The sequence below is a fragment of the Armigeres subalbatus genome, chromosome 2 (genome assembly GCF_024139115.2).
Source record: "Armigeres subalbatus isolate Guangzhou_Male chromosome 2, GZ_Asu_2, whole genome shotgun sequence".
NCBI lineage: Eukaryota > Metazoa > Arthropoda > Insecta > Diptera > Culicidae > Armigeres > Armigeres subalbatus.
The window spans coordinates 435,113,054-435,126,827 of NC_085140.1; the positions used below are offsets into that span (position 1 = coordinate 435,113,054).

General features: G+C 42.8%; 1 protein-coding gene across 1 annotated transcript in view; it reads left to right on the plus strand.

The window, feature by feature from the left end:
* The window catches only part of LOC134213594 (THO complex subunit 2), a 29,574-nt gene extending 16,154 nt beyond the window's left edge, over window positions 1–13,420 (plus strand). Inside the window, exons 11-13 of the mRNA XM_062692798.1 lie at window positions 12,297–12,455; window positions 12,523–12,648; window positions 12,719–13,420. Of these exons, the coding sequence (XP_062548782.1) occupies window positions 12,297–12,455; window positions 12,523–12,648; window positions 12,719–12,832 (399 nt within the window). The 3' untranslated portion in view covers window positions 12,833–13,420. The remainder of the gene's footprint in view (window positions 1–12,296; window positions 12,456–12,522; window positions 12,649–12,718) is intronic.
* Window positions 13,421–13,774: the final 354 nt, after the last annotated feature.

Consider the following 13,774-nt stretch of genomic DNA (forward strand, 5'->3'; position numbering starts at 1 on the left):
TACACGTGTAGTTGCCAAACTACCACACGGAAGTGTACTGGAGTGTCGGACTCGACCATACCGTTAATACCGACTAAACTCCCTCGGGCTCCACCATCGTTTCCCCCAGGAACTACCTCCCAGTACTACTTCTGGGGGATGGCAGTACTAGACGTACTCGCTCATTACTGCTCGCACACCATTCACACCATTTGAGTCTTACTTGGATGCTCTCCCAGGCGCTCCGCTGCCATGCCTCGAGGTGTCAATAGCGGTAACTGCCTGGGCCTACAGATATTACGCTACGACACTCCTGTCTCAGCACGAGCAGACCACACTCTACCCTGCCGAAGCAGAGACACTCCCCATGCACCACATGTGCACAACTGTAGGTGTGTGGGTACAACCCACTGCTACCCTGCCGCCGAAGCAGCTTCTCCAAAGACCATTCGCTCCATGTGACCCTTATTCGGGTGCTCACTGTAACACTCCAATGCCATGCCTCGAGGTGTCGATAGCGGTATGTAGGGACCAATCAACGATACTACGCTACGACACTCCTACCTCAGCATGTGCAGTCCATACTCAGACTTGTGCTGCGCTTCGAGGTGACAATAGCGGCGACGCGCTATGACACTCCTGCCTCAGCACAAACAGATCACTCACTCCCTGCCGAAGCAGCTCACGCGCTCCCCTTCCGAAGTAGGGACACTCCCGATGCCAATTGGCACTCCCTGGGCTTGTGCTTTTGAAGCGGCACACAGTCGCTTTGATAGAGTCTGATTACGGGCACTTGTGGTTTTTGGGAGGGATTTTAGCAGAGCCCACTGCTAAATCCCACCACGCCCTAGGCAGTTCTCCCTGACTCACAGACAGCTGGGGAGGGGTCGTCAAGCCCTTGGACATGATCCATGCTGTCCCTGCTGTCCCTGCTGCCCCCTAACTGTTGAAGTCGAAATACGTATCTGTCAAGGTACAATTAAGTGTTGGAATTAAATGGGAAGGTACAAACTCGCCTTATGACAAGTGAAGACCTTCCACTAAAAAGCTCAAAAGTAACCCAGGCCAGAATGATGGACCTCAGAAATAGTGATTTTTCCAATAAGATCCGCGCTCTCCCAGACTGTGCTAAGCCGTTCTGAAAGTTGACCAAAATTCTAAAATCCAATCCACCTTTGATCCCATTAGACAGCAATGGCTCTAAGGATCGCTTGATAATTCCTGCAGAGAAGGTCGTCACTTTGTCAGCTCGTACAATCTTGGACAAAACATCATCAGTCCACACGACGCAGCCGTGGACGAGCATGCTAACAACATCCCAACGATTTTTTGGAAGAGTTGGAGATCTTAGCTGGCGAATTGACGGCCTATATAAAATCATCGAAGAACATGAAGGCCCAGGTTAAGAGAACATTCTGAATCTCGAGCTCAAACACATGAGTGCTCCGTTCTTTGAGCACCTTTCGCTGGTCTTTAAAAGTGTAATCAGTGTCTCCGGCTCAGCTACTTCCCATCGTCTTTGAACTCAGCGAAAGTCTTCTCCATCCGTAAGCCTGGGAAGGATCCTTCCTCTCCCAAAAGTTATCGTCCCATCAGCCTTCTCTCAGGGTTATCTAAGCTATTCGAAAAAGCTATTCATCATCGGTTACTTGAGTCTGCCGAACACCACATCTTGCTCGACGAACAGTTTGGTTTCCGACGCGGTCGATCAACCAACCAACGTTCCAGACGTCCCAACGTCCTCAGACGGAACAAGTCTGTCTCTAAAACATCCGCCATGGCCTTACTCGATGTCGAGAAGGCATTCAACAATGTATGGCATGATGGCCTGGTGCACAAACTACTACGCTACAATCTTCCCAGCTACCTGGTGAAAATCATCAACATTTATCTGTCGGCAAGGACATTCCTCAGCGGAGCGAGTTCCAAATGCGCACAACATCGTCGCAGGCGTCCCCCAGGGGAGTATCCTCGGGCCCCTGCTTTTCAATCTGTCCACCTCCGAGATGCCAGAACCTTCAGCAGGGGGCATTCTGTCTCTGTTCGCAGATGATACCTCCATCGTCTACAACGGTAGAGTGATCGGAGCGCTTGTGGCAAGACTCCAACGAGGCCTGGATGCCCTGACAGAGTACCTCACCAGCTGGAAGATCTGTATCAACGCGGCGAAGACCCAGGTCATCATTTTCCCCCACTCTAAATCCCCTAAACATGTTTCGCCTGGGGACTGTAAAATCATCCTCAAAAGCACGACTGTGGAATGGGCCAATGTGGCCGACTACCTTGGCTTGACCCTCGACAGCAAGCTTATTTTCAGGCAACTGGTTGACAAAACGGTGACAAAGTGTATCGTTTTGTTGAAACTACTGTACCCTTTGATCAACCGTCGGTCGTCATTGTCTCTGAAGAATAAGCTTGCTGTCTACAAGCAAATCATCCTCCCTGTGATCGAATATGGCATGCCGGTCTGGGGGAGCTGCGCTAAAACTCATCATCTAAAATTCCAACGAGTGCAAAATAAGTTCCTGAGTTCTTACCGCTTTGCAGTCATTGACATCCTGAACAACTTTGCCGAATACAACTTGAGTGTTGTTACAAAGAATCTCACGCTAGACAAATCGACACTGTTGTTTCATAAGGGCGAATGTCGCAAACGTAAGCAATGCATTTTCCTGCCTAAATTCCTAAACAACTAGGGCCGCTCGCAGCCACCAACCACTTGTAACTGGTGGAGCTCCGCGCATTCCACCGAACGGAAGTGGAAAATACCGACAGAAGTCTCTAATCTTCCTGAAATCAGCAGAAGAAGTCAATGTTTAAGTTTGTGACTTTCGCCCTTATGAAACAACAATGTCGAAATATTTCATACAAATACATGAACATTGCCAGCACACTAGCGCTGCCTATATGTATAATTCCTAATTACTTCTCCGTTTCAAGACAGTACAATCCCACCTGACAAACTTTGTTGAAGACATCATGACATCATTTTTATAAATTCCATTTTTACAATAACTATATTTACAATGGAATATATATCGGATTTCAAATATGCCGCTACCTAGAGACAAAATTCTAAACTAATCAAAACTTCATTGAAAAATTTCAATTTAAAGATTAAGTAACACAAGCATAAAAAATCACTTATTTTATACCCTCTTTTACGAAAACCCCTCTCCGCCGATCTTATGGTCAATGTTAGGTAATGTCCTGGGAGATTAATTTATCTTTCAAATCATGCCAAAAAATCTAAAATTTGTCAAATATGTAATTTAATGAGTGAAGGAAAAAAACAAAATTTCTGCCATTTCGTCATGCTGGCCTGATTTTATCACTGTTCTGCTCGTACGGATCCCAGAATTCAGAATACATGTGGGGACTTGTGATGTGGTCTCCTATCCGGAGTTATTCCGGTGGGTCACTGGGTCAAATGCAGTAAATTTGATCATAACTTCCTTTTTTGGCGATATAAGCTCTACAAAATGTAGTTTTTCGTCCTGATTCATACAATTTCGGTAGATTTGTATATAGAGATTATATCAGAAACCGAAAATCATGGTGTGACCGGTTTCAGAAATATCCAACAACAAGTTTCTTTGAAGTGATTCTTTGGGAACAGGTCCCAAAATGGTCCGTTCAATATTTTCACTCCGTATTAGCATCAGTGAGAGCCCAAGTACATGAATGCTTCAACCACCTCGATTTCGTCACCTTTGATACAAACTCGTGGTGGGTGGCTAACATTGACCTCTCTAGAGCCTCTTCATATCATGTACTTCGTCTTCGACGTGTTGATGACTAGTTCAATCAGTTCAGCTTCACTTTTCAGTCTGATTTAGGCTTCCTCCACCCTCTCAATGTTACGTGCCATGATATCAATTTCGTTGGCGAAACCAAATAACTGGACGGACTTCGTGAAAATCGCACCACTCGTGTCAACCCTGCGCTTCGCATTACTCCCTCCAAAGCGATGTTGAATAGCAGACACGAAAGACCATCACCTTGCCGTAACTCCCTGCGCGTTTCGAAGGGACTCCAGAATGCCCCGGAAACATGAACTACGCACATCACCCGATCCATCGCCACCTTGATCAACCGTATCAGATTATCCAGAAATCCTTTTCGTGTATTAGCTGCCATAGCTGGTCCCGATCGATTGTATCATATGCGGCTTTGAAGTTGATGAATAGATGATGTGTGGGCACGTCTCATTCGCGGCATTTCTGTAATACCTGCTCCCAGCTTCGTCATCATGCCGCCCTCATTTCCTGCCACATCGTCATTCAGGTGCGCTTCGTAGTGCTGCCGCCACCTTTGGATCACCTCACGCTTGTCCGTAAGAAGATTTCCGTTAATGTCCTTACACATGTCAGGCTGCGGCACGTGGCCCTTACGTGAATGTTTCAACTTCTCATAGAACTACCGTGTGTTACTAGCGCGGTACAGTTGCTCCGCCTCTTCACTTTCTCGATCTTCCTGCTTTTGGTTTTTCGAGTTTTGTCCGCGCCCGTTTGCACCGTGCCTCGTTCGCACTCGTGCGGTGTTGCAGCAATTTCACCCATGTTGCATTCTTCTCCACCACTAACTGCTCACATTCGCTGTTAAACCAGTCGTTTCTCTGATCCGGGGGGCATCGTGCCTAGTGCAGTGCCTAGTGTTGTGGTGCTTCCAATGGCGGATCGAATATCTCTCCAGCCATCTTCAAGAGACGCGGCGCCTACCTGTTCTTCCATGCCACTTCCAGCTGCTGCGCGTAGTCTTGGGCTAGTCTACCGTCTTGTAGCCGCCCAATGTTATGTCGCGGCGTTCGACTTCGACGCGTGTTGTACACCGTCAAGAGTTTTGAGCGAAGGCATACTGCAACGAGGTAGTAGTCGAATTCAATATTCGCACAGCGGTAAATGGAGTGAAATAATTTACCGTCGATTAGAACGTGGTCGATTTGGTTTTCCGTTTCTTGGTTAGGTGAGCTCCATGTGGCCTTGTTGATATTTTTGCGGGGAAAGAAAGTACTACGGACTACCGTTCCATGGGAGGCTGCAAAGTTTATTCATCTTTGGCCGTTGTCGTTCGATACGGTGTGCAGACTATCCGGTCCGATGACCGGTCTATACATTTCCTTCAGAACTTCTCCTAGCAGCACCCATGTTCCACATAGGTTACTTTAACTTATATGTATTCAGTCACAACCAAGTACTACATTGTACCGCTCTCATTTTTCTCGTCCGTCACTCTCTGGCATTCCTCATCAAACCAACCATTTCTTGGCGTCGTTGTGCAGTGCCTAACACTTCCTGCGCTGTCGTAGTCACAGCTTCGTGTATATTTTCCCACAAACTGTTGACGTCGCCAGATCCGCTCGTCCAGCTTCTGGTGGTACTGTTTAGCAACTGACAAACGTTGGATATTGAAACCGATAAAATATGCGTCATTCTTGAAGTGTCATTTTCCTTACGGGCCTACCTTGTTGTCTGTATACATCCATTACATCCGAGAAATGTCGTCCGTCGCACGTGGTCTATCTGTGAGCAAGTATCTCCACTCGGATTTTGCCAGGTGCCCAAGCAGCACAAATTGTTTCACTACTGAACATTTCACTGTATTGCAACTATTCGAAAAGAAACAATCTTTGCGTATGTGCCATCAAATACAACTCTCTTGCAATCTAAAAAGCGCTAGAGGCAGAGCCTACGGAAACATCCTTAGATTGCAGTAAAATTGCAATAATGTTGCAAAATACTACAGCGGAAAAAAATTAAATAAAAATATAAAACTGGATTCGATTTATGGATCTTGTGATTGATAGTCCTTCACTCTACCACAGTACCATTCAACACTTCGAAAGGACTGCATGTTGACTCACCATAAAAACCATACGATTATGAAATTTTGTACTCGGGTTTCCTGTTACTGATGACGACTGATAACTTGTTCTTCTCGGAGGCATTCGTCCAACGTTACCCGGATAAATGGCAACCGGACAATGCAACGATCATTGGATACACGAGATGGACCGGCAACGACAACAACAATGAATAATGGAAAAATCTAAAAATAGATTGTGTGGATTCTGGCTGCAGAATGCCACAGTAGATCTCGGCACAGTAGCGGTTAAGGTGATTATACAATCAAGCCATGTGGTGAATTTTAAATTCACCACACGGTTGTCTACTCCTATTATCGAAAGTTCAAATCTAGCGTAATAGTTTTCGTACAATGCTGAAATTAAAGTCGATTGTTTAGCATAAGTAAACAAATGATCTACGGATATATCATCCCCATAGGCGTTGTGGTTCTCTCAATTCGTGCATTTGAAAAATCACTAAAAAAAACACGTGGTTTCCCAGGTGGCCGATTTGTGGCTTTGATGTATAACCACCTTAAGTAACATAGAGTGCCTATCAAATAAATAAAGGAATAATAATAAAAAATATGCAACTTAATGATTTTGTTCCGTGTTTGCAACATGAAATGCAGTATTCTTTGTTGTTTGTTTCCAAATGTCAAACACGTACTGCATTGCAATTTTAATGAAACATTGATCACAATTCGAACGTTTTTGACATCTTGATGCAACTTCTTCGTGCTTTGATGTTTTTCCAATCCCTTTAATAAAACTGAAGTGCTTTTAGGAAGATGTTGCGTGTGCTACTTGGGTGTGTTTGCGGATATTCTTACATGCGAAGTAAGTACTGCTGATTGCCATCCCTCTAGCAGCAGCAAAGGTCACAAGTCGCAGACCATTATTATTGGTAGCGAAATGAAGGCTTTCCGTACCAATGACAGGACGAAAGAAATTTTCTCTTCCGATCTTCGCATTTGCATCCCCGATGACCAGGGATTGCAAAAATCGCTCTCAATAGATAACGAACAACGATAAAAGAGAGGCCTTTTCGAATCATAACAAGCCATGAAAACAAAACTATCGCACTTGTATACAAGTTGAAAAAAAAACTGATCAGGATAGGCGAACCCCCCCCCAGCCCCCCCCCCACCCGGGGGGTTTGATAAAACAAAACGCTTTGTTTTCGCTCATCATTTTATATTGGGGACCATATTTTTTTCGCACAGCTGTGTCAAACAAGTTGAAATGCATCATCAGAATCGATGCCCCCGCAATTTGGGCTTATTAAAAGAAATTTATCATGGGTTGTAGCCCTCCGAATCAGTTCATTATCGTAACAGCTACCGAAAAACGTCTCTCACGGTATGCTACCTATCGAGATTGTATACAGACATGATAAGTGAGAGATTTTCTCATTCTCCTTTGAATACAAACCCAGCCGATGACTCTGTATAAATATTGTGTGTTCGGCACTCTCCGTAGGCCTTATCAAGGCTCTCATAGAACTCATCCTTCACGTCAGCCGGCTTATCGTTCGTTGGGGCATAGATGCTGATCAGGCCATAGTTGAAGAATTTGCCCTTCATTCTCAACACGCATGTGCGGTCGCTAATCGGCTTCCACCGAATAGCACGCTTCATCTGCTTCCCGATCACCATGAAGCCAACTCCACGTTCTGCTCTGTCACGAGTCATCGGTAATCGTTACCGAGATCTCGGCAAACTCAACTTTGCCGAATTTCGGTAAAATTATGACGAAATTTCGGTAAAAGAATTACCGAATTTCGGTAAAAAAAATGACCAAGTGCTCGGCTGTTGGAATCTCGGCAAAATTTTTGCTGAGGTCGGCAAAATAATTTAAGTGTGCACCGCCCGGAATTCACGGGCTCCAGTTCTGGGCTACCGTATTTCCTAGATTGCTGCCACACTCACGCCGATCTTCTGCAGCTCACGGGCCAGGAGCCCAACACGTGCGGGTTCATTCAAAGTTCTCACGTTCCAAGATCCGACTTTTCAATCCTTTATTCGTTGCCAGGTCCGTTGCCGTTGAATCAATCCGTTAGCATTGAAAAAAAAAAAACATTTTTGGGACTTTTTTTTTCAGATGATGAAAATTTGTTTCATTGAATTATATTGGACGATACGCAAACGTTTTCATAGCCAAAAATAACCTCCCATGCAAAATTTGAGCTAAATCGGACATAATTTAGGGGTGCTCAAAATTATTCAAAACTTTTTTTTTTAACTTTTTTATTATCTCACAAGGAGTTTTTTGATGCCAAAGGACTCAAAATGCATGAAACTGTGAGAATTATTTTTTTTGGAAAAAATCGACTGCCTTAGGACTTCGAAAAAAAAATTTGTTTGGCGAAAACTATTTATCATCGAATTTAAATATCGGACGTTACGCAAACATTTCCTAAGCCCTGAAATACACAGGATTCTGTTTTTACACGATTTTTTTTTTCGCTCGTAATTTTGATCGACTTCAATTTGCCACCAAAGTCTTTGCAAAATATATCAAAAAAAATCCTAAATACTTCGAAGACAGTCATTTTTTACGCGGATTTTGGAAACTAAACGTTTTTCTTGAAATTTCTTCACGTGTTTTTTTTACCAATTTTGTTTACGTCGGTTTATGTGTCTAACCAGTTTTTAAGCGGATTGTGAGTTTTACGCGGTTTATATGCAATGTCAAAAATATAAAATCGTGTTTCCAAAATCGAATGGCTTTATTGCCAACATCGAATGGTGTTAACTTTGAGCACGAGCACGACCCTAATGACCCTGATTGATTTCGTAATAATCAGACAAATGATGACTGACTGAGAGGTGCTAGAAATTAGATAGGCAGCAGGTAGGTGTGATTTCCAGGCATGAACGATTCATTGGAATGCTGGTTGTTAATTGACGCAACAGAGTGAGAAAATTCTCCTAATACTTACTACGGTGTGTCGTGAAATCTAGAAATACTGGAATAAGGGATCGACGAAGACGCCATCTTATTTCCAATCGAGACGTCAAAACCGATTCCAATTCGACTTGTTTGCACTTTGCATCCATAAGAGAGGATTTTAATACTTGGGTCACTTTTTAGTTGGGCCTCCGCTGGTTGGGTCATGGCCCAACTAAGGCCCGATGCCCACGTAGCGTCTTTTCGACGCAGAGTGCACGCGGCGGTAAAACGACGCAGGTGGGCATCGAGAAAAGGCGGCAACGCAGCGTCGCCGCGCCGATACACACCTGCGTTTTTTCAACGCCACGGGCACGCAGCGTTGAAAAAACGCTACGTGGGCATCGGCCCTAAAAGCAACCTTACAATACAAGTGTTCAAAAGGCTGTCAGATGACCCCGAGCCGGTGACAAGCGCGGTGTCATCATCACCAATAGACATAGCCCGCTGTCATCATTGAAACGCAATATGAAAAAATATTATAGCCAAGGACATCCTGGCTACGATCTGGCGATGGGCTAAACAATAGGATGTCAGTAGCTTGGATGACCCAACTAAAAACCAAATTCGTTAGTTGGGTCGAGGTTGTGGCCCAACCAGCGAATCGCGACTATATTCAAATCGGCCACCTGACACGACGCCATGTTTTTGCAGCCAACATCTCAGAGTAAAATTTATGGTGGTATTTGTGTTGTTTACCAACATCTGATGTGATTCTCATTGGGATCCAGAAATGTCAGTGGGGACCAGTCGCGCAATGTTGGCTGCAAAACAAGCCCATTGTGCGAAATATGGATGACACCCATCTGATTAAAATATGACGTTCACTACCCTCTATAACCTGTGCCGTCATTTTTTAACGACCCTTTAAATGTTTTCAGTTTCGCATTACTGGGAACATCTATAAATAACGTAACGCTAAGAGGGGGAGGGAGTTGCTTGATACAAAAGTTTCAAACGAGTCATACAAAAAGTGTGACATAGGTTGAGGGGGGGGGGTCTAGAATGATCAATTTTTGCGTTACGTAATTAATGGATCTTTACACTATACACACAATATTTTTTTATACGGTCGGTATTCTTTAATTTCCCGGTTAACCTGATTTTTCAAAGCTTTTTGAATACCAATTGAATTTTCTTTGATTTTTTGTGAATTTTTTCAAACTCACCCGTGTAAAAAAAAAGAACAGGGTGTATGTTCATTTTCATTTATTCAGACTAAGGCCCGAAGTGGCCTGTGCGGTATATAAGAGTCTTCTCCATTCGGCTCGGTCCATTGCTACACGTCGCCAACCACGCAGTCTACGGAGGGTCCGCAAGTCATCTTCCACCTGATCGATCCACCTTGCCCGCTGCGCAACTCGCCTTCTTGTGGCCGTCGGATCGTTGTCGAGAACCATTTTCACCGGGTTACTGTCCGACATTCTGGCTACGTGCCCGGCCCACCGCAGTCGTCATATTTTCACAGTGTGAACGATGGATGGTTCTCCCAAAAGCTGATGCAAATCATGGTCCATTCACCTCCTCCAAGTACCGTCCGCCATCTGCACCCCACCATAGATGGTACGCAACACTTTCCACTCCAAGTGCGTGTTGGTCCTCCACGAGCATCGTCCAGGTCTCGTGTCCGTAGGGGAATACCGGTCTAATACGCGTTTTGTAGATTGTCAGTTTGGTACGGCGGCGAACTCTATTCGATCGGAGCGTCTTGCGGAGTCCGAAGTATGTACGATTTCCAGCCACTATGCGTCTCCGAATTTCTCTGCTGGTATCATTTTCGGCAGTCACCAGTGAGCCCAAGTACACAAATTCTTCTACCACCTCGATTTCGTCACCACCGATGCAAACTCGCGGTGGGTGGCTCACAGGGTGTATGTGGAAATGGTAATAGGGCAAGAAATGTGAAGTGTTCCATTCTCGTGAAATACGCAGGTTCTATCAGAACCGAAAAGCATCCCGCAAATGCTTTGCAATGTAATTCAATCCAAATGCTGATCAAAAGGTTAATGGGGCTTCTTAGCCATCCGGTGAGGTATCTCGCGCAAAGCTTGAGAGCAAATCGATAACTTGTTTTGATGTTGTTAAATCGCCGAATATGATGCCTTATTTTGATATCTTTTTGGTCGTTTTAACGGTTAAAGTAACAAAACGTATATGTAGCAGAGAAATCTTACTGTGGCGTTAAATCGTAAACTAATCCTGTTATCGATGAGAGCAAATTGAAAAATTATTTTGACAATGGTTTCGATAACGAAAAAAGTACACAGTTTGATGTAAGATCATACAATTTAGAAATCTATGTACATAAAAATGAGATCAAAATATGTAATCAATCATGATTATTCATAATTGAATACAAATGATTTCAACTTGATGTCAAAATTAAAATATGTTTTCTATGTGGTCGGGGTTCTGCCAAATCACACCAAGCACCAATAAAAAAATTTCAATTTTTTTGTCAAAGTTTTTCGTGTTACAGATTCGAAAAATCACAAATTGCTTCGGACATCGTTCAACGCCATAACTGAAGCTATCCTATAACAAATGTACGCATGAATTGACTTGAAATATTTTCCGTTCTCTTTTTACGAACAAAATATCACAAGTTTTTTTTTCCTTGTTGGGTATTTTAATCACTGCGACCATTTGTTAGATCTATTGTGATAAAAAAAATATAAATATCACAAGTTAGTAAAAAAGACGCTTGGTGCGGATTGGTTGAACCCCGACTATGTGGTCTCATCATGTTTTCAGACAGTACGCAGCTACATAGCAAGACCATGATGAATGTAGCTGGGTTCGATGCCGATTAGCTCAGAAACCTCGCAATTTATAAATGTGGATGTGGTGAATGATCACTAAACTGCAAGGCGACAATGTCCCAGTGAGAGATGTAACGCCAATATAAGAAGAATACTTGAACCATTTGTTTGATAAACTGCATGTGTGACATTTTTGGCCAAAATGAGATTTTTATATATTCTGAATTCCGTCCAACAATACGTATTTTGGCAAAAAACAAAAAAAAATGTTCGGGAACCTAAATTTTGTTTCGTTTGTTTGAGAAACTACATATGTGCACGCACTTCAAAGTACAATTATGGAGTACTGATTGCAGTTTTCTGGTGTTAAGATTTGCCGAAAACTATTGAGCTGTATCGAAGAAATTGAAAGATTCGGTGTCAATTTGTTAAAAACAGTTTTTTGTTGTTTTCTCGATATTGTGTAAAATGGATATATGCAGTTTCTCAAACAAATGATTCACTTGGATAATAAGACAGTAACAAATATTTGTTTTAAAACTGTTCAGTCTTCTCCATACGTGATTCTGGAACATCAGCGAGTTTTTTTTTCTTTGAAAGGAAACAACATTATGGAGAAAGCATCAATTTTTCAAATACAACATCCTTATTGCAAATTTGCTCTAGTAACTACTTATACTCTGAAAAAAAAACCATGCAAAACCAGGTATTATCGACAGACTATTGGAATATGCTTCCCTTTTCGATTCCCATTTTAGAGTAAACATGGCAGTGGGGTCGCCGACGAGGGCAGTACACTCCAGTCATCATCGTCCACCGATTCCAAGAAGGAACGCAGCAGTAAAACTAAGGACAAGCGTGACAAAACCGACGAAGAGAAGGAACTTCGCAAGGAACGTAAACTCGGTCGGAAGCGGGTGAGTTTTTGCGAGTCAGTGTAATTGAGTTTTGCAATTCAAACTATTCTCTTTGTTCTTTGCAAAGGACCGTGCCGAGGAAATTATGCTGGCAGAAAAGCGTCGCCGCGAAGAAGAAAAAGCCAAGTTGCATTTGCAAAACGGTGAAGACGATCTGGGATCATCTCATCGCGAAAAGCACCACCATTTGCGGGTACGTGCAGTTTTACCTGTTAGTTGGTGCATTGTTGGAAGTTAATTGTAATCGATTTGTTTCTTTGCAGGAGAAATCACCCGCCTACAGCGTTCGCGACCATCGTGAACGCTCACACGATCGTATCGATCGTAGCGAGAAGCAGTACATAACGAAATCATCGCGCACCAGATCCGGCTATTAGAAAGACTTCAGCTCGGTAAACAGGTTTGTTTTTCACTTAGGAAGGACGAATGTTACAATTACAGATTTTTCGTATGCTTTACCGTTTCAAATTTATCAGTACAAAGCAAATGAATTATAAAATAGAAAAGCGACCCTATGATTGGATCAATAGGCTAGATATAATTTTCGACTATCGTAATTCAAAATTAATTTCAAATTTTTAGTTTCATTTATGGACCTTTAGTTAGGACAATGCTTAGAATCAAGTTCAGCGAAGAGTATGAGGATTTTCAGTGCTTGCGAATTTGGTGTGAATGATCTCGTCTGAAAGTTAGCATTAGCTAAGCTGTTTATTGTCTTTCGGACAGAATTAGAGATAAACCATTAGATTGAGAATACAGACCCTACAATACTAGTAAGCCTAATGTTCAGGTAAAGTAATCATACACACATCTTAATAGAAGTACAGAGCAAAAATATTCACACTGAATGATTGATAAATTTGTGATTTTAAACATTATTTTCTCATGATTTTCGATTGTAAATGCGTAAATGTCATCATCAGAAGAATATAACAGGACTGTCATAAGATGAAAAACTTAAACAACTCACTTCTTATTCTAGCGGAACGAAAAAGAAAGCTAAACTTGATTTTATCAATTAATGTAGGTAATACTTTACATGCCGTTAAATTGAATCTATGAACTTTTGACCGGCCATTCGAAGCATGAATATAAATTTCATTTTCTATTGAAATTCAACTCTTGGTTGTAAAGGTGCTATTTACTCGTATGTGTCGTTGCCGCATCATTTCCATGTATGTGACGGGTCCATCATCATCATCATCAATCTGTCGAGGGACTCCGAATAATTCCTCAAATGATTCCGAAAAGAATCCTCCAGTGATTCCGAGTTGAATCCCCCAGGGATGTTGAAGCAAATCATTGAGGGATTTCGAGGC